Source organism: Pteropus alecto, unplaced genomic scaffold (genome assembly GCF_000325575.1).
Source record: "Pteropus alecto unplaced genomic scaffold, ASM32557v1 scaffold109, whole genome shotgun sequence".
Lineage (NCBI taxonomy): Eukaryota > Metazoa > Chordata > Mammalia > Chiroptera > Pteropodidae > Pteropus > Pteropus alecto.
In genome coordinates, this window is record NW_006494608.1 from 2,201,418 (window position 1) to 2,228,847 (window position 27,430).

The 27,430-nt window shown below is 33.4% G+C and overlaps 1 protein-coding gene and 1 pseudogene across 1 annotated transcript in view; both read left to right on the plus strand.

Moving 5' to 3' along the window:
• CDK13 (cyclin dependent kinase 13) overlaps positions 1–27,430 on the plus strand; it is a 90,668-nt gene that overhangs the window by 21,360 nt on the left and 41,878 nt on the right. The window contains 4 exon segments of the mRNA XM_025041944.1: positions 5,087–5,746; positions 11,677–11,847; positions 13,236–13,375; positions 14,919–15,089. Of these exon segments, the coding sequence (XP_024897712.1) occupies positions 5,087–5,746; positions 11,677–11,847; positions 13,236–13,375; positions 14,919–15,089 (1,142 nt within the window).
• On the plus strand, positions 8,454–8,553 carry LOC112473593 (annotated as a pseudogene).

A 27,430-nucleotide genomic window follows, 5' to 3' on the forward strand; every position in this document is an offset into this window, starting at 1 on the left:
AGTATAGAAATACTAGAAAAAACATTTTGAAAAATTTATTTAATTAGTTTTAAGTATACAGCACTTTGGTTAGACATCTATATAGTTCATAAAAAGATCCCCCCAATTGCTCCCTCCCTTCCCTGATCCTCCACCTAGCCAGCATATTAATGCTAACTGGATTCCCTATGCCATGCTCCCAATCTCCGTGACCATCCTTCAGCTACTAATTTGTACTTCTTTAACCCTTCACTCCATTCTCCCATTCCCCCAACCCCTTTTCCTCTCTGTCCATCACCAAATTGTCCACTATATTTGTCTGTTTTTGATTAGTTTATTCTTTAGATTCCGCATATAAGTGAAATCATATAGTGTTTATCTTTCTCTGTCTGACTTAAATACCTTCTAGGTCCATCAAAGCAATACCTTTTTCCATCCCCTTCCTTTTAGTCTGGGTATGTCTTTTAATCTGAAGTGAGTCTCTTAGAGGCAACCTGTAGGGGTCTTTTTTTCCTTTCCATTCATCCACTCTGTCTTTTAGTTGGAGCACTTAATTCTTTTCCATTTAAGGTATTTATTGATAGGAATGTAGTTGTTACCATTCTTTATTCCTGTTTTTGATACATGTATTTAGGTCTTCTTAATGCATGGCCCACACACCCTTCTGGATATGCCGTTCCTCAGCCTCCTCCACCATACTGGCAGAGTGACAGCTTTGCTGGCTAAATTATTCTTGGTTATAGATTCTGGGTCTTCATCACGTCAGATATTTTGTGCCAAGCCCTTCTGTCCTGCAGAGTTTCTTTTGAGAAATCTGCTGTCAGTCTTTTGGGTATTCCCTTATAAGTCATTATCTGTTTTTCTCTTGCTGCTTTTAATATTCTCTCTATATATTTAACCTTTGACATTTTAATTATGATGTGTCTTGGTGTGGGCCTCTTTGGATCCCTGATTTTTGGAATTCTCTTAGGTTCCTAGGGTTTTATGTCTTATTTCCTTCACCAGGTTAGGGAAGTTTTTCATCATTATTTCTTCAAACAGTTTTTCAACCTCTTCTTTTCCTTGAGGTATGCCGATCAGATGGATATTTTAACCCTTAATAGTGTCCCATATTCTTCTTAAATTATTTTTATAGTCTTGGCATTTTATCTCTTGCCATTCTGATTGAATGTCGTTGGCTTTCTCATCCTCTAGATAGGGCATTTGATCCTTTTTTTAATTCACTTTGTTTATTCCATTTGATATACTTCTCATCTCAGATAATGTGTTCTTCATTTCAGATCGGTTCCCTTTTATAATTTCCATTTCCATTTTTATGTTTTTTATTTCTTTGTTGAAGTTCTCACTGAATTTATCTACACTTTCCAAAAGTTCATTGAGCATCTTTATAACCAGTGTTTTGAACTTTACATCTGTTAGATTACTTGACTTCATTATATCTGCATCTCTGTTTCTGTTCTCATATGGTTTCTGCTTCTTTGTTTTCTCATTTTGTCTGCCTTTCCATGTCTGTTTCTATGTACTAAGCAGTTTCTAAGTCTCTTGGTTGTATCAGTGTAGTATGTGTCGGTCCAGTGACACAGTCCTGAGAGGGGTTCAGCTGCAGGCCAAACTTAGCCCAAGCCTCTACCCCTCTGGGGCCACCTGTTAAGATTCAGCAAGCAATCCACAGATGCTGTGCTTATAGTTTCCTCAAAAGGCCACACCAGAAATCAAGGCCATCTGCCTCCAGTGTGAGTCTAGGCGCTGCTCAGCAGGGAGCTCCTGACTTGCTGAGGATATACCTGGATGTGGCTTGAGTGGAGGGCCTGGAGTTGAAGGAGGAGGGGTTTCAGATAATCCTCTGAGCGGAGCGACCTCTGTTATCCAGTTTGATGACATCATAGCTATGGTGGCGCTGTGTCCATGCACTGGTAAGGGGGAGGGCTCAGCAGGGAACAATGGATACCACTGGCATTTCTGTACAGAGAGAGTCTTACCTTGGCCCTCACTTCAACACTGTCTCCCTTTAAGTCCTTGGTGCCCGCTCCACACAGCCGAATTGGCACTGGTGCTCAGAGTGAGCAGGTCTGTCACTGCAAAAATCCTCTCCCAGATGCCATCCCTTTAAGAGGAGTCTGCTGCTGCCTCACCCTCAGCCTCACTCAGCTGTTCCATACCAGGTAGCCTCGCGTCCTCGCCCCATCCTACCTTCTGCCGTCGCAAGGTGATTTCTGGGATTTCTCCCTAGTTGTATGGTTTGTTCGTCCCAGGCGATTTTTCCTTGCTGCTCCTCCTTGTTTCCTTCACAACTTTAATTTAGTTGCAGATGGATGAACAGAGCCTCTATCATCTATGCCATTTTTTTTTTCCCTCCATAAAAAAAATTTTTAAAAAGAAGAAAAATCTTAACTATAAAACACAACTTGCTATCTATACCATCCATTTCAATTCTTCTAGTAAGACAACATGATATTATTCATTCTATCATCTTAGACATCCACTTCTCTTTTACCCTCAAAACTTTGTATGGCTGAATTATTAGATCATTAGTAAAAATGACCTAACCTTGAGTTTCCTAATTATATTTAATTTCAGGTTCCCCAATTATGTTTGCTTTAACAGTAAATATATAATTGAAGCTTATTAGCAGATATATAGTATCTGAGAGAATGCAAATTTAGTAGGACATGAAATTAAAAAGTTTAGGAACTTCTGAAGAGAAGAGGAGGACTTGGAGAGGAATGGAGGGTATGTCTAGAAAAATTCAATCAGTGTATACCATAAAAACATCATTCCCCAAATATCCTTTTTATGGAATAGAAATTTTTTTTACATCTTTACTGAATACCTCTCTTATTTAGGTTCTGTTCAGAAGAGAACAATTTAATAGGCCAGAGGAGGTAATTGTGTTGAGATTTTTACACGATGATATCTTTGTATCTCTTTTTTTAGGTAAGATTTACTGATCATAAATCTCAGTTAAATCTAATTTATGTTTCTATATGCTGGTGTAGGAAAGTTAATTTAAGAAAAGTTCTGTGTGGTTACCTCTGATGATAGTCTCTTTGTTTTCTCCTGCTGTGCACTTTTCTTTTACTCTTTGGTATCTGATCAGAGCATGGAAACACAACTTAATATCAGGCTTGTTTTAAGGTCCAAGAGTCTTAATGGAGGGGAAATAAAAAATTTAGCCAGTTGTTCATGTTATGACACTTTTGGTTCTTATATTAAAGTTATCCAGAATATTTTACAACCAAATTATCTCTTTATATTTAGCCAAAGATTTCCTCTCATTTCCATGAATAATGGTAAGCTCATTGGTGATTTTAATGATTGGTGTATATGTATGTTTAGTGATAAAGAAGTGTTAAATTGGAATGTTTTCCAAATCAGTGTACTCATTAATCTAAAATAATGTGACATAAATACTTTATGTGAAGTTTGTATAAAACACTAGCTCAGTGTTGAACCCTAATTGGTCCTCGGTACACTTTGAAATGTTTTTGAAAGAATGAAAGATAAGTTGAATTTGTATGAGGCTTTTCTAAACATAATCATCATTTTATTTTCATACTAAAATTGTAGAATGTTTCTAAACTTTTTCCTTCAAACTCTATGTCAGATATAAACAAAAATGTCCAGTACTTCCTTTTCTCTCTGCCCATCTTATTTAGGGGTTCTTAGGAGTTTATTTGCTTTCTCCCCATTTACTCTCTCCCTATAACATTTACAAAGTTTTAGTAAGAGCTCTCTGCTTGGCAGTATGTGTTGATTGCATTAACCCAGGCTCAGAAGGTCTGGGTTTAAGACCTGGCATATGTATAGATCAGGCACGATTCTGGAAGGAAACCGAATCCAATTCAGATGGTTCAAGAGACTTTAATGAGGGACCAGAGAGATAGGATTAGATTAGGGAACCCACAAGGGATGCTTTCCCTAGTTATAGAAGGAAGCTTGAAGGGGCAAGGAAAACATAGTGTTATCAGAGCCCGGTGAGAGCTCTGGAGAAAGGGCTTGTTTGACAAGAGTCATGGTAGTAGAGAGACACAGCTTATGTCAGAAAATGTGGCTGAGAGAAGGGAAGGAGATGAGGAGAAATAATTTAGCCTTTCTTTGCCGTCTAATCTCTTGCCACTGATAGCGCTGGAACCCAGAAGATGCATTGTTGAGGTCAGTCTCCCTAGCTATATATACACAGAATAGGATAGAAGAGTATTGGAGGGGTAGAGTAGTGGCAGTAAGATAATAACCAATGCAACCACTAACGAGTGCGGAATTGACTTAGGTAACTTAATATTTTAGAATCAGCTTCTTATCTGTAAACTGTAGATACTTTACAAGGATTGATGTGGGCATTAAATGAGATAACATGTCAAAAGTACTATCAGTGCTTTGTCTTGTGAGTATTTTTAAAAAGTTTTGATAAAGTGTAGATTTGAAAAGCTCAGCTGCATTTTACTTGGTGTCGTGCTGCATTTGTTTTATAGAGTTTTGATTGCCACCATACTTTTAAATATGTTAGTTTTGTATTTTTCCACTGATTTTTGAGAAGTGAATTGCACAATTATTGTTAAGTAGTTTCCAAGATTTAGAGACTTTTACTTATTGCTAAAGATAGGTTTTGTCTTTTTTACTCTTGCTGTGGACAGAGCACTGCTAACTTCTGAATTTAGGATAAAGGGTGCTTTTGCGATGTAGAGATTGTCTGCCTGGTAAAAGATTGGTCAAACTTCACCCTGCCGCTGTTACCACTGGTATCCTGTTGCCTACTTCTATTTTCTGAGACAGCAATGATGCCTTGTCACACTTTTTCCTCCTAATTCTTAAGAGTATTTCTTCTTACAGAGATTTACTTGCATCTAGACTCATCTTTGAGCATTCATAGGCTAGAACAAGATTAAGATAATCACTATTTTCAGGAAAACTATAGCCACCAGATAATATTCTTCTTAAAAGCACTAAAGCACTTTTTGTTTTTTAAAAAAACCTCACACAAAAAAAATCCTATGATGATTTTTGAATTAAATAAGTCTCTTTCATTTTACAGGCTCGAGGTAGCAATTTTTGAAAATTTCAAATTGAATTTTTCTGAATTACTGACTAAATCTTAATTATTTTCCACCAGACGGTCTGCCAAATCGCGAAGCAGAAGCCCATATTCATCTAGGCATTCAAGATCTCGTAGCAGGCATAGATTGTCTAGATCCAGAAGTCGTCATTCTAGCATTTCTCCTAGCACACTAACTCTGAAGAGTAGCCTGGCAGCTGAATTGAACAAGAATAAAAAAGCACGAGCTGCAGAGGCAGCAAGAGCTGCAGAAGCTGCGAAAGCTGCAGAAGCAGCTAAGGCTGCTGAGGCTGCCGCCAAAGCTGCCAAAGCCTCCAACACTTCTACACCTACCAAGGGGAACACAGAAACTGGTGCCAGTGGATCACAAACAAACCATGTGAAGGATGTGAAGAAACTTAAAACTGAGCATGCACCTTCTCCCTCAAGTGGTGGAACTTTAAAAAATGACAAGGCAAAAACAAAGCCACCTCTTCAGGTAACAAAGGTGGACAATAATTTGATTGTAGATAAAACCACCAAGAAAGCAGTTGTAGTTGGAAAGGAGAGTAAATCTGCTGCTACAAAGGAGGAACCAGTATCTCTTAAAGAGAAAACCAAACCACTTACACCAAGCATAGGCGCCAAGGAGAAGGAGCAACATGTGGCTCTAGTGACCTCTACATTACCACCATTACCTTTGCCTCCCATGCTGCCTGAAGATAAAGATGCTGATAGGTAAGTGCAAAAAATTTGGTCAACAACTGTTTAAAGAAAAAAGTGTAAATTTGAAGTGAGAAATTATTTGACCCCTTCCCCCCCCCAAAAAAAAGATTTACACAGAAAGACTATAAGTAAGTGAATTAATTCTCTTTGTTATGTATGTCTTAAAATGAAGCACATTGCTTGTAGAATGACAGAATTATAGTTTATATTAAGAATTCCAGGGAAAATTTGCCATTGCCTTGGGATACAATGTATGTATCGGTCTGAGTTTGGGAATTAGAAATGCTAGTATTTATTTTGATTTTAGTATTCCTTGATGATACTATTAGAGACAGGACATTTTATGAGAGAGTCTACCCTGGGTGAGATAAAGCATATATCTTGGTTATTTCTAAGTTTTTTCAGTGGCCTTTTAAATTTACCACTTTTGGTGGCATTATGAATATTGCTTTTTAGTTTTTTCTTGACTTTTTAAATTTTTTTGCAATTAGAAATTAATTACATGTTACAGAAAACCCGTAATGTGGTTATGCTTTCCTTTAATATGTTTACAGATTTCTATTATGAATATTGGGGGTGTGGTTTGTTTTTTAAGAAGGATAAAGGTAAGAATGTCTAAAGTAAATGCAGTTCTGAGAATGTTTCTTAAATGTATGCTAGGGTAGAAGCATTACACTGTTGTGGTGTATCTGCATAAACCACTTAATTTTTTTCACTTTTATGAAGACATTAGAACTGTTTCCCTTACTACTATCTGTTAAAAAGCAACTATTTGGGCAGTTTTCTTAGCTGATAATTTTTAAAGAGTTTGAAAGCGTGTGGATAAAAGTGCCATGTGTGCAGATCTTTCAAGTGTTCACTTTGATTAGCATGAAAATTTTATAACTTAAACCAAAAATAAATGATAATTCCTGTGTTTCATGCTTTGGAAGTATCTTTTTTTTTACAACCAAAAATGTTGCCGAGAGACCCCATCCAATTCAATCAGGTGTTATCCCACGATACTACTCTAATTGTAGTGTTTCCAGATTTGACTGTTGTCTAAGACCACTGAAGGTTCGTAACAGTAGTAATTTATAATTTTGATGAGTGCCAGAATGGGCTCTCCAGGCAGAGAGGCATGAGTGCAGAATTCTCACCTCACTAGCGAGATAATAACCCAGTTGCCAAGAATCCAGTGATTCTGGACCAGTGATACTGGTTGTTCTCTGTTTTATTTTTTATGTGTGCTTCAGGGATAAATTTTTACTGATATTTTCAGGAACTCAGGACATATCCATGTGAATGCTTAAGAAGGATGTTCTTTGTGTATCTATTTTTAATGAGAAGGTGGCACTTTTCATACTTGGCCATTAAAAAATTTTTTGAGGTCTGCTTTACACGCAGAAAGTCCTGGGTTCACACCCCAAGTGGAGCCACGGACCATACCCTGGGTACGCCAGGCCCCAGGTGTGCCAGTCCCCACGCGAGTGCGCTGGGGATGCCAGGCCCTGGTGGTGCTCCGGGAGCGCGTGAGAGGAGATGCCCCACCTTGAGAGATCCAGTTCTTAAGGGGAGACAGCAGCATCCGTAGGTCAGGGGTGGAAGTGGCGGGGGAGTGGGGGAGTGGATTAAAGAGGTAGGAAAAAAATTTTTTTTTGCCCATCTTCTTTTCTCTCTTTTCTGCTTTTCTCTTTTGTCATCTCTGCTCTTCTTTTTTTGAATGTTTGTATGTTTCATGGATATTGAAGTTTCTTAAGACTCCTGAGTACTACTACTAACGTATGTGTGGCCAAAGATTGATTCAGTACTGGATACAGTGGCTCTTCCTTTTGATGCTCTAGTTGTCCAAAATTTGACCTATGAGAACTCTTTTAAGCTGACTCCTTTGTCCTTCTTACATGACCCTATTGGTTCCCCCTGTTCCCCATTAAAAAAAAATTTTTTTTTAATCTAAATTAGTTTCAAGTATACAGTACATTGGTTAGACATCTATATAGTTCATAAAACGATCCCCCTATCTGCTCTCACCCTCCCCTGGCCCTCCACCTAAACATCATCTTAATGCTAACTGCATTCCGTATGCCGTGCTCCCCATCCCTGTGACCAACTATCAACTACTAATTTGTACTTCTTTAACCCTTCACCCCATTCTCCCATCTCCCCGCTGTCCCTCGCCAAATTGTCCACTATATTTGTGAGTCTGTTTTTGATTAGTTTGTTCTTTTTGTTCCTTAGATTCTGCATATAAGTGAAATCATATGGTATTTATCTTTGACTTATTTCACTCAGCATAAGAATCTCTAGGTCCATCCATGATGTTTTGAGTACTTCCTTATTTCCTGGCTAAATACCTTTTAGTCTCACTTTGAACTTTGCTTCTTTCCCAGACCTAGAATCCATTACTCCCCGAAAATCATAAGATAGACTGTTAACTATATGTTTTCATATAACATTAATTATTTTCTCTTTAAAAAATATTAGGATCATACTGTGCATAATATTCTTTGACTTATTTTTTTCATTTAGTGTGTTGGAGATTTTTCCATGTTGGTATAGATAAGTTCAGTATTCCTATCCTATACAGCATGCTCTTATTAACTATTCTGCCGTTGATTAATCAATATTTAGATTTATAATTGTTTGCTATTAAATTCTCATGTCAATATTTTATGTACATTTGAGCCGTTTTTGTAGCATATTGTGATGTCAAAGTGCACATTTAAAAATTTTATAGAGTGCTTGCTTTGGCAGCACATATTAAAATTGGAACAATTTTAAGATGAGCGTGGCCCTTGTGCAAGGATGACGTGCAAATTTGTGAAACGTTCCATATTTTTCAGTGTCACCGTAAAAAAATATTTGCTAGAAATTGCCATATTTTATCTCAGTAAGACTGTGTAGCAATTTATGTACCCAAATGTATGAAATTACTTTAACATTGAATATTGTCAGTTTTGAATTTTTGACAGTCTTTAAAATAGGTAATGATTTAATTTTACATTTTTCTGATTATTAAAATAGAGCATCTTTCTGAACGTTTATTGGCTATTTTTTTAGTGAATTGCTTGTTCATATCTTATGTTAGCTTTTCCTTAAAATTATTTTCCTTTTATTTCTAATTGATTTTTATGTGCTCTTTATGTGAAGTATCTTGACTTTTACCTTTCAGAGTCTGTTGATTGTCTTTGAGATTTATTTTTGTTTTTGGCTATATGGATGTTTTCCATTTTTTAAATGTAGTCAGATCTATTATTTTTTCTTTAAAACTTCTCAGTTTATAAATTTAAGAAAGGTTATCTCATACTTCACAGAAATTTGTTTTTGGTTTTTATATGAAGAAGAAAGACGTGGCTCTCCCCTATCACCGGTTGAATAATAGATCCAATTAGTAACATCATTTATTGACTAATCCATATCACTGATGTGTGGTGCTATAGATAAAAATTCTTATAGACAACCGTGTGTTTCTGGACTCTCTTTTCTATTAATATGTTGTTATTTCTTTGCCAGTACCTTTTTGTTCTAACTTATTTAGATGCATAGTATATTGGCTCTCATACTCAAATATCTATTATAGGGGTAGGCAGGTAATGTAAAATGAGGGGTGGAATAAATTACTGATTAGTGAACAGCCCTACTGTTCAGCCTCAAACTCAATGCTGCTGTACACAAATTTGGGCCCAGTATTGCTAGAGTTTTTGATTTTTTTTAAAGCCTGGAATCTGAATGTTTATATAAATCTTCTGATTTACAAATATTAACAATTGAGTCATACCGTTTTACAAAACATTGGGTAGATAATAATACATATTCTTTGACTTCAGCCAGGCTTTGGCTTCTAGTTTGAGATCTTTTTAGGTAGGTTGACCATATGACAGGGCAAATCCTGCTTCGTTATATTTCAGAAATTTCTTGGCAGTTTTTTGTTTTATTCTTAGATTTTTATAGTTAGCTTGTCAAGTTGTATTTAAAAAACTCTTCCTTGGGTTTTGTTTGGGGCTCTATTAAATGTAATAGACTAAAATTTTGAGACTGACAGCTTTATAATATTAGCTTCCCACACAAAAACTTGGTTTCTTTTATTCATTCAGATTTAGTTTTATGTTCATCAATTAGATGTTTTAAGTTTTTTGTTGTTCTCATACATTTTTTAAGGCATTTTATTGTTTTCGTTGCTTTAGTATATGGAAGTTTTTTTTAAAAATCACTATTTGGTTTTTGCAACTATTCAGTGAAATACAATGTTTTTAATTATATAGTGTTATTCTTGGCAAGCAGTATTTCATTTCTCTTAAGTTTAAGGATCTTGCTGAATTTGATAGTTAATATAATGGCATATTTGAATATAAACAGTCTTTTAAGTTTTAAATTATAAGTAAAATTAAGGCTTCTAGTTTATTTAGTTTTTCTCCCAAAATAGGTTGATTTGAATCCTCCAATAAATGCACATTTTTGACTAAAACCTAATTACTAGTGGTTGACTACAGTTTTCTAAGTAAATTATTTTGCATACCCTTATTTTCAGAGTTCAAATGGTGCCTATTCTAGAAAGAAGCTTTCACTGTCTTTCAATCCTGATTTAGTTACCCTTCAGCTACGACATTACTTTGGAATCTTTTGTATAATACTTTACCCTGTTGCTTACCTGACTATGTCTTCCAAAAACTGTAAGCTCTTTTCTGAGAGGAACTGTATTTTAATGTATTTGTTATTGTTTTCATTGTTAAATCTCCATTGTAATCTCCTTATGTAATAGAGGTGTCCAATCTGTATCTGTTGAATGGGACAGTAAAATTGAAAAGTGGGCTCTCTGTTACCATTAGTCTAAAAATAAAACTGCAAACCAATTTTCTTTTGAGCATGTTTTCTCTGTTGAAGAACCTTCTAATGAGTAACACAGGGTTATGAAGAAAAGGTACAATTTTATTATGGTTATTGATAGTTTTTATCAGATGGTATTAAAGGACCTACTTGTACAATCATATTAATGTTCAGAATTAATAGAAGTTATAATTAATATTAAATGATATATGTTGATAACTTCAGTAACTTAGGACCACAGCAGTGTAGTCTCTCTAAACTTTTTCATTATGAGACCCATACTGCTATATAAGCATGTGAAATTCAAATTTTTTCATTTTATGATTCTCTTTCAACATGTCATATTATTAGATAACAGATTTTGTAATATCTGAGAGGTTTAAAATAATCAGTTATCAAGTTAAGATATACTTTAAAAATTAGAGCTCTTTATGCATTCATAAAAAGTACAAAACTGAGCTTAAAATTTCACTATGATCTCTAATTGCTGATTTGCCACTGCCCCCTGAGCTACCTGGAGGAGATGATCTCTTAAAGAGTTCACAATTCTAGTAAGCTAGAGCCTTAAAAATTTTAAAAGAATCAGTGTCCAGTTTAGAAAAGTTAACCTGAAAAGAGATGAAGCTAAATTAGTTGTTTGTGATTACTTAAATGGGCAAGATGAATAATAAATAGCATGCAGTTTTATTTCTTACAACAAAACAGTTTTCTTTGTCTCTTCACCAGAATCAAACCAAATGTTATTACAAAATTAAAGGATTTTCTTGTAAAACATGACCGTTGACTTTCCGTTTTAATGTTAAGAAGTTTTAAATTACTGAAAAATTACAATGATAACTATATATATAGTTTCTGTATATCCTGCACTCAGTTTCCTCATTATTACCATCCTACATTAGTATGGTACATTTGTTAAAATTAATAAAACAATATTGACAATCTTATACTTTGTTTAGATTTCCTTAGTTTTGATCTGGTTCTATATAATTTATACCCCCAAATTCTATATTTTGCAATTGAATATAGTATATTATTTTAGCTGGAAAATAACCATTGTATGCTACTTAAATGTAAGACAACTGCAGTTTTATTTCTCAACGAATTAAATTTTTGTGTTGTTTGATTCCTTTTCTTTTTAGTTTACGAGGTAATATTTCAGTAAAAGCAGTTAAAAAAGAAGTAGAAAAGAAACTACGATGTCTACTTGCTGATTTGCCACTGCCCCCTGAGCTACCTGGAGGAGATGATCTCTCAAAGAGTCCAGAGGAAAAGAAAACAGCAACACAGTTACATAGTAAAAGGAGGCCTAAGTATGTGTTTGCTTTCTACCTGCTCTTAAATTGATCAGAGGTGATTTTGGATTATTATAAAATCATAACACACAAAATTAAGTTTTAAATAATGTGTGTTCTTTCAACTTAAGTATATGAATAAATTCTATTAGTTTTGAAAAAAATTTTTCATAGTTGCTCACATACCTATTCTAAATAATAAAATCAAATTTAATTTTCTCTCACAGTTTGTAATGTATTAATTTCTTGGGGTATTGTATATGTTAAAGAAAACTTCTATAATTAAGATGTTTAAGTAGCATAGAATCACTGAAATTGAACAAGGTAGAAGTTGGCATTCAGTGAGCCCAAACAAAATTAGTAATGGGCAAGTGGCTATGCTTTCCTTTGCTTTTAGCTTCTTTTGTTCCTATAACTAAATTCATTCTTTTTTTGCAAGAGTTGAAATGCAAGGTTTGAAATCTGTATTCTAAATTAGCTTCAAGTAAGTGCCTGGAGATAACTCTTTCCTTTGAAACCTGTTCATCAGTTAAGATGGGAGAATGTTGATTCCTTTTAAAATTTTTATTTAACCAGTTGAAAGTGTAAGACGTTGAGATAGATCTGATTTAGGCATTGCTGTTCAGGTAGCACCTAGTGTAAGGGTGTGAGGTGATTTTCTAGTATGAAGCAGAAAGTTAGAAAACTTTTAAAATAGTCTCTCCTTGAGTATTAATAGCTTTATTCCTTTACTTGAACTTCTTTTATCTACCAGAATATTAAAATGCTTTTTGAAGAATGTCAAATATTTATCATATCTCACACACACACACACACACACACACACACACACACACACACACACACACACACACTGAAAGTGTGGATTCCTGAGAGTTGATTTTATTAACACTTTTGTACTTAGACTAAAACACCAGTCTTTGTGATATTTGCATTTTAAAGATAACTTGAGCAATGTCTAAATTTGTCAATAGCCTCATAGTTAAGATTTTTGGTAATATTTTTTATCAAAATTTTGTGTTTTGCAAGCAGATATATGAAGTCAATGAATGAAAAACAACTTTCTGAAGATTGGTTAGAGAACTTTGACTCTTTTTACTGGGGCCGTTTTTGTTCACTCACTGAAAAATTATGTTTTTCTGAAAGTCCTTCATTCAAGTTTTACTTCTTTTCTTTCCCAGTTTAAATACTAGTCTGCAGAAGAAGAATCAGCTTGGAAAATGATACCTTGACTTCCATGATAATTTATAATACCAAATCCCAGAGTTACTTTACTTAGATCACAAATATGGAAGGGTAGGGGAAAATAAAGGATATCAGATTGGATGGAGGGTAGATATTGATAATTAAACAGTTTATTCTATTTGCTTGATTGTATATAAAAACTTCAGAACTATATTTGATAGAATATGTGGGCCTCGCTATGGTGAAATCAAAGAAAAAGATATTGACTGGGGAAAACGCTGCGTGGATAAATTTGATATCATCGGAATTATTGGAGAAGGTACCTATGGACAAGTTTACAAGGCCAGAGATAAAGACACTGGTAAGAATGCCAAATGCTGGGAATCTTTGGGCCTATGGAATGTAATTAATTTGTGTTTCTTTTCTAATATATAACTTGGGAGATTTTCAGATTTAAAAAGTTAAGTTTTAATTTATCATGTTTTTCATCCTGTTTTTTATTATTTTTATGTGCACTTATGTAAGATAGGAGTACATGTAAGTGGTTACGTGTACATTTATATATTTTTAAAGTGTTTCTTTAGTGTTTGTGATGTGTAATATGGTGGGATTTAGGTTTCTTTTTTTTTTAAGGTGAATACATTCTTATGTTTTTAGTAATCATAGGAAAAAAGTATCTTGACCTTTTTTAGTCTCAGTAGTAAATTTTGTTGTAGTAAGCCTTATACCACTTATTTTAGCTAAAATATGTTGTTGTTTTTCCTGTAGAAATTACCCTTTATTTGGGGGCCAGATTTAGCAGCTTTATCTTTCAGAACATAATCAGGAACTTGAGAGAAAGTTTTAAAATTTTCCTCTCTGAAGAGGAAAAAATAACTGTCAGAGGCTGTGAATTTTACTAAGTAATGCACAGAGCCAGTGTATAATCTCATAATCATTGTTGAAATAAACCAGTAGATTAAAATAGCATAGCTATTTCAGGCCATTTAATACAGAGGCGACTACTTTATGCTTAGAAACTCCTGAAGGCAGTTACAGACTAATAATATTGATAACAATATTTCAGCATTATCGAAGACATTAAATTATAACTTTTAAAGCTGTTTAATAAAACAAGGAATCATCCTACATTTTAAAATTCCATAAAAACAAATACATTTTAATGGTTAAAAGGATAAACCTTCCTTTGGAAAATTTGTGAGTACAGTATTCCTTTTTTCTTTAAAGAAGTGGAATGAACAAATCTTTGTTATAGTGAATATTTTCTTACAATAGAATTTTTCTGTATGCATATGTTTTATTTAATGTTTAGATTTTATCTGATACAGTCTTACTCATATCTAAATTATGAGGCTGTTTCGTGAAGTGGGACAAGCACATACTTTTGAGACAGCCAAACCAAATTTTGAATCCCACTTTAACTACTGGGTAATGGGGGCAACTTTGGGCAAGTTAAAGTGTCTGAGTGTTTTTTCTCACCTGTACAATCTACAGAATTTTCTCATTTGTTTGGAGAGATTTTATGCATATATTAGCATTTTAGATATAGTTATCCTCTCCCCCTTTACTTTTTAAAAATGGCAGTGTAATGGATCTACTCTTTATCATCCTACTTTTTTCAGTTAATATATCTTGGAGAGCATAAAGTAACAATATATTTTTATACAGCTATATAGTATTCCATAGTTTGGATAAATACCTCATAATTTAATTTCTTGAATTTAATGTGAGTTAATTTCTTGAACTATCAACATTATAATTTGGTATGTTGGAAGCTAAAATTTTTTTTGTGGATTGTAATTTTAAGAGAGAGGAACAGAAATTATGAATTAAATTTAAAATTAAGAAAAATGTCATGTGGTTTTTGTCATCTGATAACCTGATTTTATTTAATTTTCTAATAGGAGAAATGGTAGCCTTAAAAAAAGTTCGTTTAGATAATGAAAAGGAAGGCTTTCCAATTACAGCAATTAGAGAAATTAAAATTCTCCGGCAGCTTACTCACCAGAGTATTATCAATATGAAGGAGATAGTTACTGATAAAGAAGATGCTTTGGATTTTAAGAAGGATAAAGGTATGTGCATATTTACATAACCAATTCTGTGTATTTATGATTTTGCTAACTTGCAGGTTTTGTTAAAGATACTATTTGAGTAATTATTAGGTACATAAAACTATTGCCTTAATGTCAAACTATATTTTTAAATGTAGTTGAGTTGAAGCATTGTTTTATTTACTTTAGTAGTTTTTGAGTCACCTAAGTAAACATCAAAGCTTATTTACCAAACGTATTCATTAGTAGTAGTTGGTTTTTGAGCATCAATATATAATCTGTAGTCTCTATTTTTTAATGACTGAGAAAGTTTATAGTAGTATTAGAGTATATATACCTTATATTTTTAATGTTATAATGCCTTAATATACAAGGAAACTATGGTAGGCTTATATATTATTTCTAAAAGTGTAGAGGCAAAAATCTTACCTGAAATTGCATTTAATAAACTATACTGGTACATGGTTGGCTTTTAGCAGAAAAACTGAAAAGAAGTTAGTGCGTTTATTAAAGTAGTTATCATTAGGGCAAGGCATATGATGGGTGAAAAATGTTCTACTGCCAGTTGGTTTTAGATCTTCTGAGTAAGTTTTTGGAGCCAGGGTTGACTCCTTTATAATCTGTGGTTTTCAAAGAGCAGAATTCTTTTTTCAAACTAATTCTAATAAAAATCAGTAAGTAGGTGTGTTCTGATTGAACATGGTACTTAGCTGCCTCCTGTTCCCAGTCACACACACACGCACATGCATACATACGCACATGCACATGCATGCACATACACACACAGTTTTATTCTGGGGAACATAGTGTACAGTGATTGATATAATATATGGTAATTGTTTTTGCATAGAGGAGCTTCTGTTTGAAAGTATTCTGTATGCACTGTGGAGATTCTCAGAATCATCTTTTTAATATCACTTCCATTTTTGTCCATAATAAAACCCATATTCCTTAGCCTGCCTTTTAAACTGGTATGTATTTTTATCCTTATTTTTCATTCCTTATTGTGTAGTTGCAAGGATACTGGTTTGATTGGGCTAGTGTGTCTAGGATTGGTGACTTAGCTTATTAGCAGTGCAACCTTATTAGCAAGGCCTTTAGGCCATCTGAGCCTGTTATCCCCTCATCCATTAAAGAGAAACATTATTTCTCTTGTGGTGTAGTAAGAATTAAATTAAAATTTTATACCTGAGAGTTGTGTGCAAATGTTGCTTTTCATTAACCTTATATTATAGCCAAATTAATACATTTGTTTTTCTTCCAACATGTGGACCTTCTACTTTGATTTGTGGGATCACGCCCCTTTCTATTTCTGAGACCTATCTATGCCATTTTTCTGATTCCTCACCAGACTTCAGTCACATTGTTCTTTTGAGTTGTCAGATACGCTAGTGCTCTTTTCTCTATCTTAAAGTCTTTACACATTCTGCTTCCCTGAGCTTAAATTTCTTCACTCTAACACACGCGCGTGCGCGCACACACACACACACACACAATTACACAATGTTATTGTTCTATTACATTGGGCCTCTAGCAACATAATATCTTGAAAAACCAAAAAATAGTATTCTAATTGCTATGAACAAGTCAAGTTAGCTATAATACTTTTAATGCTGTAATACTTTTAATATTCGCATTTGTTTAATGAGAGAATTTGATTAATCTTTTAATTTGAACTTTTCCTAAAAATCAAGAAAACAATCTATAGTAAATGCTTCTGACAAAGTATTACTCTCCTGTCAAAGGAAGAATTCTCAAATGTCACTTCCTCTACTGTCTCTTGATTCTCACATGCTGCTCCATTGCATGTTATACACAGTTGTGTTATAGTATTTTCTATTTCAACTTGTTTTCATATCCTATTCATATTGAAGTCACTAGAGGCAAGGACTGAATTTCATTCTATTATGTATTCATAGTGTGCAGCACGTGGTAGATTATCATTAAGTTTTTAGTAAATGAATAAGATACAGACATGAGAAGGTTCTGTGGAATAAGTAGAATATTAAAGATGAGTGTAATTTGGATAAGTAGAGAGGAGTGCATCTCATTTATGACTGTCATAATTTGTTTTATGAGGCAATGAAAGATTACATATCCCCTAAAAAAAATCTTGCTTTAAAATTACCTTCCCTATCTCATTTTCTTAAAAAATATGAACTCATTCCCTCAATGTAAAACTAATATCTTTTAAGTTTTGTGAAACAAGCATTATTGATTGACTCGTTCATTCTTTCACTACACTGATGTTTACTATACTACTGTACTAGGTTCTAGAGGTGCGCAAGTTCAGTTCTTTAGTTGCATTAGCCACCTTTCAAGTGTTCTGTAGTTATTCTTGGCTACATTTTGGATAGTGCAGTTGCAGCAGCAAGTTCTATTGATTGTTGCTGGGATTTAAAAAGAATAACACCTGACTCAGGCTAGTTTCTAGGAACCAGAAGGGTCAGTACTTGCTAGATCTAAATCCGACTGATATATGAATCACAAACTTATTTGTGTCCAGAAGTTTTTCCTTACTGTTAACTCAGTTAATATATAATTGTTGGAATTTTAGTTGCAGGTGTAGAGTTTCAGTGAAAAAATTTAAATACTACAAGCTGTGGAACCTACCAAATAAAAAAAAGAACTTTGCTAAAGAATCTGTTTCTAGCAACTGTAAAGTATGTCTTCTTTTTTTTTCACCTTAAATTAATGAACTTGCAGGTTATTTTATTACAGATTTTTTCTATTACATTGGGCCTCCAGCAGCATGTTGAGGCAGGATTAAAAGTTCTTGGAAGTTTAAATTTTTTATATACTGCAGGCTTCCTATATTTTGTTACTCATTATGTTATGTAAAAGATAAAATTTATAAAATAGTCTCAGTTGTACATTTTATTTGTATCTGGAATTTTATGTGAAATTTCCAAATAATGGTATCAGGCAGGGTTTTATAGTGTTAAGATCCTATTACCCTCTTTTTGTGTAGCACTATTACTATGTAGTGGGTAACTTGGTGGGGTGGAGAAGGAGAAAGGAAAATGTTAACATAGAGGCTTTCTTTACTTGATAATAAAAGTAATACGTTTATTTTTGTAAATTTGGATAATAAAATATAAAGATGAAAACAAAATCATCCAGATATAATCACTGTTATTTTTCTGTATTTTTTCCCTATGTGTTTTCTCATGTATCTATGATTATTTATTTTCAAACTGAGATTCTGCTTCTTTCATTAATAACATGCTTTTTTTTATTGGCATAATTTGTCACTTGAATGAACCACATTGCATTTCTCCATTGTTGCATATTTAGGTTCTTTCAGGTGTTTACTGTAGCCTATGTTGAAATTTTACACTGGGAAATTCTAGTAGTGATATGCAGCTATTCATATACCTTTAACCAAAGAAGGGACTTTATCTGCTCTGAAAAGTCTTGACTACCCCTGAATTATAGGTTCAGTTAGATAGAAATCAAGTAGTGAGTAACAGAGGTCCTGGAATTATTGAGCAGATATCCCATCAATTCTAGCAGTTAGTGAGTCTGGAGACATTGAAACCAGATTTCTTTCATTCTGTTGTCCTTATGCATTAAACTTTTATTCACATCTGATTATTCTCTTAAATAGAAAAAGGATTACTAAATCAAAAGATTTGAACTAGAAAAAGGATTACTAAATCAAAAGATTTGAACTTTGAACTTTCTTGACACATATTACCAGGTGGTTTTGTGGAAAGGTTGTGTCAGTGTACACTCTCAAATATAGGGCAGGACTAAAACAAACTAGGATGGGAACTACCTCAACCTGAAAAAGGTCATTTATGGAAAAAAAAAAAAAATAGAGAATGTCTGCTTTCACCTCTTGTGTTCAACATTGCTAGGGCAATTAAGCAAGAAAATGAAATAAAAGGTAACCAGATTGGAAAGAAGTAAACTATTTCTAATTAGAATGTGTCTGTCTGTGTATGTGTCTGTGTGTACATTCAATATAGACAATCCTGTGGAATCCACTAAAAAACTCTTAGTAAACTAATAAACAGGTTCAGCAAGGTGGAGGGTTACAAGATCAATATACAAAAATCTGTTGTAGTTCTGTATACCAGCAATGAACAATCCAAAGCAAAATTAAGAAAACAGTTTAATTTTAAAAAGAATAAAATACCTAGGAATAAATTGACAAAAGAAGTATAAGGACTTGTACTTTGAAAATAATAAAACATTGAAAGAATTAAAGAAGACCTAAATAAATGGGAGGGCATCATGTTTGTGGATCAGCTGGCTTATAATTAAGATGACAGTATTCCCCTCTATGACCTACATATTTAGAACATTCTGTATTAAAATCCCTGTTAGCTTTTCCTAAACTTAGAAGTTGATTAAAAATTCATATGAAAATTGAAGAGGTAAAATAACCAAAAAAAAAAAAAAAAAATTAAAACAGTAGAACAAAATTGGAAGACTCATGCTTCTTTTTTTTCAAATCTTATTACAAAACTAGAGTGATAAGACTATGGTACTGGCATTAGGATAAACATATATAGATCAGTGGAATAGAATTGAGAGTCTAGAAATAAACTCTCACATTTATGATTAATCGATTTTCAACAAAGATACCAGGACAATTCAGTAGAAAAAGAATAGCTTTTTCAAGATCAGTGTGGGATCGATTGGATATCCACATGCAAAAGAAGGAAATTAGGCCCCTTTCTCACACCACACAATATAATTAACTCAAAATGGATCAGTGATCTAATAAGATCTAAAACCATAAAACTCTTATAAGAAAATGTGAGCAAACCTATTCATGACCTTGGATTAGCCAAAGCCGCCTTAGTTAGCGACACTTAAAGTAGAAGCAATAAAGTAGAAAATATATTGGACTTTATCAAAATTAAAAACTTTACTGCTTTAATGGAAACTACTGTGAAAGTGAAGAGACAGCTCATATAATGGGAGAAAATATTTGTAAATTATTTTTAAATTATATATCTGATAAAGAACTTGTCTCTAGAATGTACAGTTGACCATTGAACAACACAGGAGTTAGGGGCGCTGCCTCCTCACACAGTCAGAAATCCATCTGTAACTTATTTGCTCCCTAAAAACTTAAGTTGTCCATCAGTATCCACGAGGGATTAGTTCTAGGAACCCTGCCCCAACCCCAGATAACAAAGTCCATGGATGCTTAGTTACCTATATAAAATGGTATAGATCAGTGCATACAGTCAGCCCTCCACAACCACAGATCAAAAAACAGTACAAGTATTTATTTTTAAAAAATCACATAGAAGAGGACCCATGTAGTTCAAACCTGTGTTGTTCCAGAGTCAGCATTATAAACAAACCATAAAACTAAATTACAAAAAAGAAAACTTGTTTAGTAAGTGAGCAGAGGATCTGAATAGATAATTCTCCAAAGAGAATATGCAGATGGCTAAAAATCACATGAAAAGATGTTCAGTATTATATTCCTTAAGGAAATGCAGATCAAAACCACAATGAAATACCACTTCACATGCTCTATAGACCATAATAAGAAGATAATGACAACTGTTCTAAAAGATGTGGAGAGATTGGAAAACTCATATTATTGGTGGGATTGTGAAGTGGTATAGCCACATTGGAAAACAGTCTGGTATTTTCTCAAAATATTAAAACATAGAGTTACCATATGATCTAGAACTTCTATTTCTAGGGATATATCCAAGTGAAATTAAAGCATATGTCCACACACAAAAAAACTTGTATACCAATGTTTATAGCAGGACAATTAGTAATAGTCAAAAGTAGGTAAACAAAATCTGTTATGTACAGGTATCCCCTGCTTTTCGAATGTCCGTGTTATGCCACTTTGCTTTTATGAAAGACTTACATTAATACCTGTTTTTGCTAATGGAAAGAAATCCAAAAAGCGTTTTCAATTTTACATAAACAGCTGTTAACCATACTAATGTACGTCTTTCATAAAAGCAGAGCAGTGTAACACAAACTTGTGAAAAGTGGGGCATACTCTTTGCTTTACACCATTTTGGTTTATGAAAGGCTTTATAGGGATCTTTTACTTTTGGATAGCAGGGGAAACCTGTATATCCATACAGTGGAATATTATTTTGCCATAAAAAAGAATGAGGTACTCAAATCAGCAAATTGGATAACATAGATAAAATGGACAAATTCATAGAAACAGTCTACTAAGAATCATGAAGAAATAGAAAATCTCAACAAACATAAACCCAGTAAAGAAACGAATCTGTAATCAAAAATCTCCAACAAGGGATGGCTCCATAGAGTAGTGGTTAACACTTCTGCTTTACATGCAGAAGGTCCTGGGTTCATGCCCTAGTGGAGCCACGGTCCATACCTCGGGTGCGCCAGGCGCACTGGGTGTGCACTGCGAGTGCATGGGAAGAGATGCCCCGCCTTGAGAGATCCAGTTCTTAAGAGGAGATGGCAGCATCTGTAGGTCAGGAGTGGAAGTGAGGGGTGGGGAATTTAAAAAAAAAACTCCAAAAAGTCCAGGACCAGATGGTTTCACTGGTGAACTCTATGAAGCATAAGGAATTAACACCAGTGCTCTACAGAGTCTTCAAAAAATTGAACAGGAGGAAACACTTCCAAACTCATTCTATAAGCATTACCCTGATACCAATCTGAGGCAAAAAACACTGCAAGAAAAAAACTACAGTGATATTTCTGATGAAAATATATGCAGAAATCCTCAGAAAATACTTGCAAACTGAATTTAGCAGTGTATTAAAAGAATTATACATGAAGACCAAGAGATTTATTTCTGGAATGCAAAAATGGTTCAACATATAAAAATTAACCAACGTAATACACTACATTAACAGAATTAAGGACAAAAATCTCAGTAGATGGAAAAAGCATTTGAATGAAGTTCATCTTTTCATGATCAAAACGCTCAAGCTAGATATAGGAGGAGACTACATCAACATATTAATGGCCATATGTGGAGAGTCCACCGTGAATATCATACTCAGTGGTGAACGAGTAAAAGCTTTTTTAAAATCAGGTAGAAGAGAAGGATATACCTGCTTTTGTCACTTCTATTCAACATAGTGCTGGCAGTTCTAGTCAGAGCAATTAAGCATGAAAAAGACATTCAAGTTGGAAAAGAAGAAATAAAATTGTTTTTGTCGATAGCATGACCTTATATGTAGAAAATCCTAAAGATTCTACACAAATGTATGAATAAACAAATTAAGCAAAGTAGCAGGGCACAAAACCAACAAGCAAAAATTAGTTGTGTTTCTGTACTCTTAACAGTGAACAATCTGAAAAGGGAAGAGAACAATTCTATTTATAATAGCATAGAAAGGAATAAAATACTTAGGAAAAATTAACCAAGGATATAAAACACTGGGACACTTAAAATTATAAAACATCGCTGAAAGAAGATACCAATAAATGAAAAACATCTGTATTCAGGGGTTAGAAGACTTAATATTGTTAGGATGTCAGTAATACCCAAAACGAACTACAGGTTCAGGGTAATTCCTATGAAAATCCCAATAGTGTTTTTTGTAAATGTAGAAAAACTGTAAAATTCATATAGAGTCTCAGAGGACTCTCAATGCCAAAGCAATCTTGAAAAAGAAGAACAAAGTTAGAGGTCACACACTATTTGATTTCTTAACTACAAAGCTACACTAATCAGTGTAGTGGCGTAAAGACATAAATAGAAGAATAGAACAGAGAAGAGATGAGCTCTTGTGTATATGGTCAAATGATTTTTGATAAGAGTTCTAAAACGTTCAATGGGGAAAGGTATTCTTTTCCACAAATGGTGTTGGGAAAACAGGATATCCACATGCAAAACAGTGAAGTTGGACCCTTACTTGACATCATATACAAAAATTAAAATGGATCAAAGACTAAAAGCTAAAACTATAAAATTTGTAAGAGAATGGGGAAAACTTAATGACTCTAGAAGTGATAATGGTTTATTAGGTATGAGATGAAAAGCACAGGCAACAACAACAATATAGATAAATTGGACTACATCAAAAGTAAAATGTGTTATGTATCAAAGGACATGATCAACAGAGTAAAAAAGCAACCCATGATATGGAAGAAAATATTTGCTAGTAATATATATGATAAGAAAGGATTCATATGCAGTTCGTATAAAGAACTCTTACAACTCCACAACAATAAAAGGGCACAGGGCTTGATTGGACATTAAGCACATGAAAAGATGTTTAACATCACTAACCTTTAGAGAAATGTAAATCAAAACCACAATGAGTTACAACTTCATAGTTATTAAAAAGACATAAAAAATAAAAAACAATATCAAGTGATAGCAAGGATGTGGAGAAATTGGAACTCTTGTTCTTTGCCAGTGAGGCTGTATAATTATACAACTGCTATGGAAAATGATAAGGGAATTCCTTAAAAAATTAAAAATGGAATTCCCGCACAATCCCAGCATTTCTGCTTCTGGGTATATACCAAAAAGAAGTGAAAGCAGCATCTTGGAAGAGATATTTGTACCCCATGTTCATAGCAGCATTCTTTATAATAGCTGAAAAGTGGGAGCAACCTAGGTGTCCTTGAACAGATGAATTGATAAGCAAAATGTGGCGTATACATACAATGAAATGTTATTCAGCCATTAAAAAGGAAGGAAATCTTGTCATGACAGCATGGATGAACTTTGAAGATACTATGCTGCGTTAAATAAGCTAGTCACGAAAGGACAGATATTGTATGATTCTACTTGTGTGAGGTAACTGAGATAGTCAAATTCAGAGACAGAAAGTAGAATGGTGGTTACCAGGGAGTGGAGGGAGGGAGGAGTTAGGAGGTATCGTTTAATAGGTACAGAATTTCATTTTTGCAAGATGAAAAGCATTCTATGAATAGGTGGTGATGATGGTTGCATAACAGTCTGAATGTACTTAATGCCACTGAACTATACATTTAAAAATAGTTAAGATCATACATTTTATGTTAAATATATTTCACCACAGTTTTAAAAATTAAAGTAACAATGTGGATATTGATACATATGCTACTACATGGACTGAACCTTAAAAGTGTTAGGCTATGTGAAAGTTACCAGTTAAAAAAGACTGCATTGTATGATTCCATTTATATAAGATGTCCAGAATAGGCAAATCCATAGAGACAGAAAGTCGATTGATGATTGCCAGAGAGTTGATGGATTTGAAATGGGGGAATGGTTGTTAATGGGTACAAGGTTCTTTTTGAGGTGATGAAAATGTTCTAAAATTCAGCATGGTGATGGTTGCACAACTTTGCAGATACACTAAAACCAATTGAAATGTACACTTAAAATGGGTGAATGCATGGCGTATAAATTAGATCTCAATTGAGCTGTTATTTAAGACCAAAAAAAAGCCCACTCGCTCCCAAGAATTCTGTGTTCTGATGAAAATACTGTGTAAAATGAGAGGGATAACTGTTGAGGGGAATGACGGGTCTGTTATGGAAAATGAAGCCGTAAAAGGTTAGGACCAAAAATGATGCTTGACCTTACCTACTATGCCACGGAACCAAAATATTTTCATTTTTGTTCTTTAGTGAAATTTTATTATGTGTAATTTTATTATCAGGAATGGTGCTGACCCAGAAGTTTAAAAGAAAAAACATTTTCTGAAACCTTAGAAGTAGAATCTAATAGTAAAAGTTGTCAAGAAGAGTGAAAAACTCAAACACATCTGACTAGGTGTGATTGATTGATTAACCTACCAGAAGTTAAAAAGTGAGTTTATTAGTTGGATCCCAGGCTGGGAGGAGGTAGTCAGAAGAGTGAAACTCAGTGGCAGGCAATAAGACAGGCTGCAGAAGCCATGGCATGGATTTGACATGGAGAGTAGAAGGGGGAAGTTAAGGAGCAGATGGTCTGACATTGAGAATATTGTGACCATCAATAAAGAGAAAGAATTCTGCATAAAATTCTGCAGTGGGACAATCAGGCTGGAGATTGTTTAATTTTTGCCATTTAGTAGTAGTGTAATGGCAAATTATTTAGTGTCTCTGTGCCTCATGTGTTTCAAGGGGGTAATACTTTTATAGGTTACTATGAAGCTTACATGAGATAATATGCAAAATATTTTCACCACTTTAATATAATAGTTTACCATTCTTTATGCTACCATAAAGTCAACCTACATATTAGGATGTCACTTTTAGTATGATATATCACAGAGGAGACTTAATATAGTAATCTGTCTTGCAATTACCACATAAAACTTTCATATTTCTTATTTCTTTTATGTGGAGAATTTTGTTAAAGTCAGATGTTAGAGTTTGGAGGGTGTCATATCTTGAGAGGTATATCATCTGATGTTTAAAAGAAATATAACTGTGGCATAAGTTCTCTTTTAAACACATGAGTATAGTTTTCTTTATAATACATAAAAGGTTTACTAGAAAAGGGTATAAACAGGCAATAAGAAAAAAATTTCTAGTAAATATTAGTAAAAATATTCAGCCTCACTATAATAAAGGAAATGTACTATAAATATATTTTCTATCTATCAAAACTGGTAGTGTTTATAAAAGAACTTTTCTCTCCTGATTTTTTTTAGAATTACAAAAATAACATCTAGTTGAATTAAAATACTGAAAATATAGAAATAAAAAGTATAAATGAGTAGAAGGGAGATGTATACATAGGTACTCTGACATTTGGCCGAAAGCGAAGAGACACCAGAGGCTCCTCCTTTTTCAATTTCTTTTCATACTTTTTTGTGTGCAAAACGGGTATACACATTATTTATTCATGAATTTTTATAAAATTGAGAACATAATATGTAGTATTCTGCAAAATAAGAAATCTCTGTATCATATAGCTATTAAAAAATAAGATGTGTTCTGTAGTTTTATAATTTGGATATATTTTATTTAACTGGACTTTCTCCTATAGATGGATGGTTATCGGTTTTTAGATTTTACTAACCGTGCTCTCCCAAACATTGTTAAATATAAATCTGTGTGTATTTGTTTGGGTCTTTCTGTAGGATACATTTCTTAAAGTGAAATTGTTAGATTAAATTATATAACTTTTTTTTTTATATTAATAGTTACAGCCAAATTAACTTATAGGAAAGTTTGTATCATTTTATATTCCCATTAAAATTTTGTGTGAAGGCCTAATTTACTGAAACACAGTACATTATCAATTTTACATTTTTGTCCACCTGATAGAGAAATTAATACTTTTCTTATTACTTGTGAGGTTAAAGTTTTTTCATGTTTTTGCTGTTCTGGGAATTGCCTCTTATTTAGATATTTTCTTAAGAGATTTATTAAAATATAGATATTAATGCTTCATGTGTTTCTCAAATCATAGATAATTTTTCTTATTTCTGTTGCTTGCCCTTAAGCTTTTCTATGTTCTTTGTTCTAAATCTTGTATGTGGTCATATCTGTTAGTTTTTTGTGCGTTTTTTAAATTTATTTTTTTATTGAGGAAGTAGTTTGTCTTAGGAAGGCTCAGCCATCTGAAAAATTATAAGTGTTTTTCTATATTTTTTCCAACTTTTGTTTTAATTTTTAAATATATTTAGATACTTAAATCTTTTTTTTTTTTTTTATCATGTTATTCTGTTCTGCCATTTTTATCCTATATAAAGTTCCCACATGTTCTGGGCGCTCCTGATTTATTGATCTTTTTGTCTGTTCTGCTACTATACCACACTGTTTTAATTACTGCAGCCTTATATTACATTTTAATTTCTGGTTCATAAAGTTCTCATCCCCACCCCCACTTAAAAAAGATCTTGCTTATTTTCACGGATTTAGATGGATATGAGGTACAAAACTTATCACTAGAGATTTGACTGAAATGATATTGAGGATCATTTGAGGAAGAGCAAGAATTTTTTAAAAACTTGGTTTGTGTATGGGATCATAGACAGGTGTTATTCATGTAATGCTTGAGAGTGAAACTGGTATAACTTTCAGAGAGTATTTCACGGCATAGTCTGGTACCTAGCTCATACTAAATGATATATACATATTTGATGTTGATACAGTAGTTATTTCTTAAAAGTATAATATGCTTTAATTCAGCAATTTTCCTTTTAGAAACATATAAGGAAGCAGTCTTAACTTTACGCAGATATAGCTATGAGAGTGTTCTTCGTAGTTCGCTTATAATAGGATGTTCTTAGAAATAAATATCTAAAAATAGAGAATTATAGAACAGAAACATGGCATATTATTACTGTAGAATACTGTATAGCCATTAAAATTATGTAAAAGTTCAATGATAAGGAAAATTGTTCACCCTATATATTATGAACTGGAAGGAGGTTACAAAAGAATAAATAAAGTTTAATCTAATTTTTGTATTAAAAATACATTCTAGGAGCACAAGGAAATCT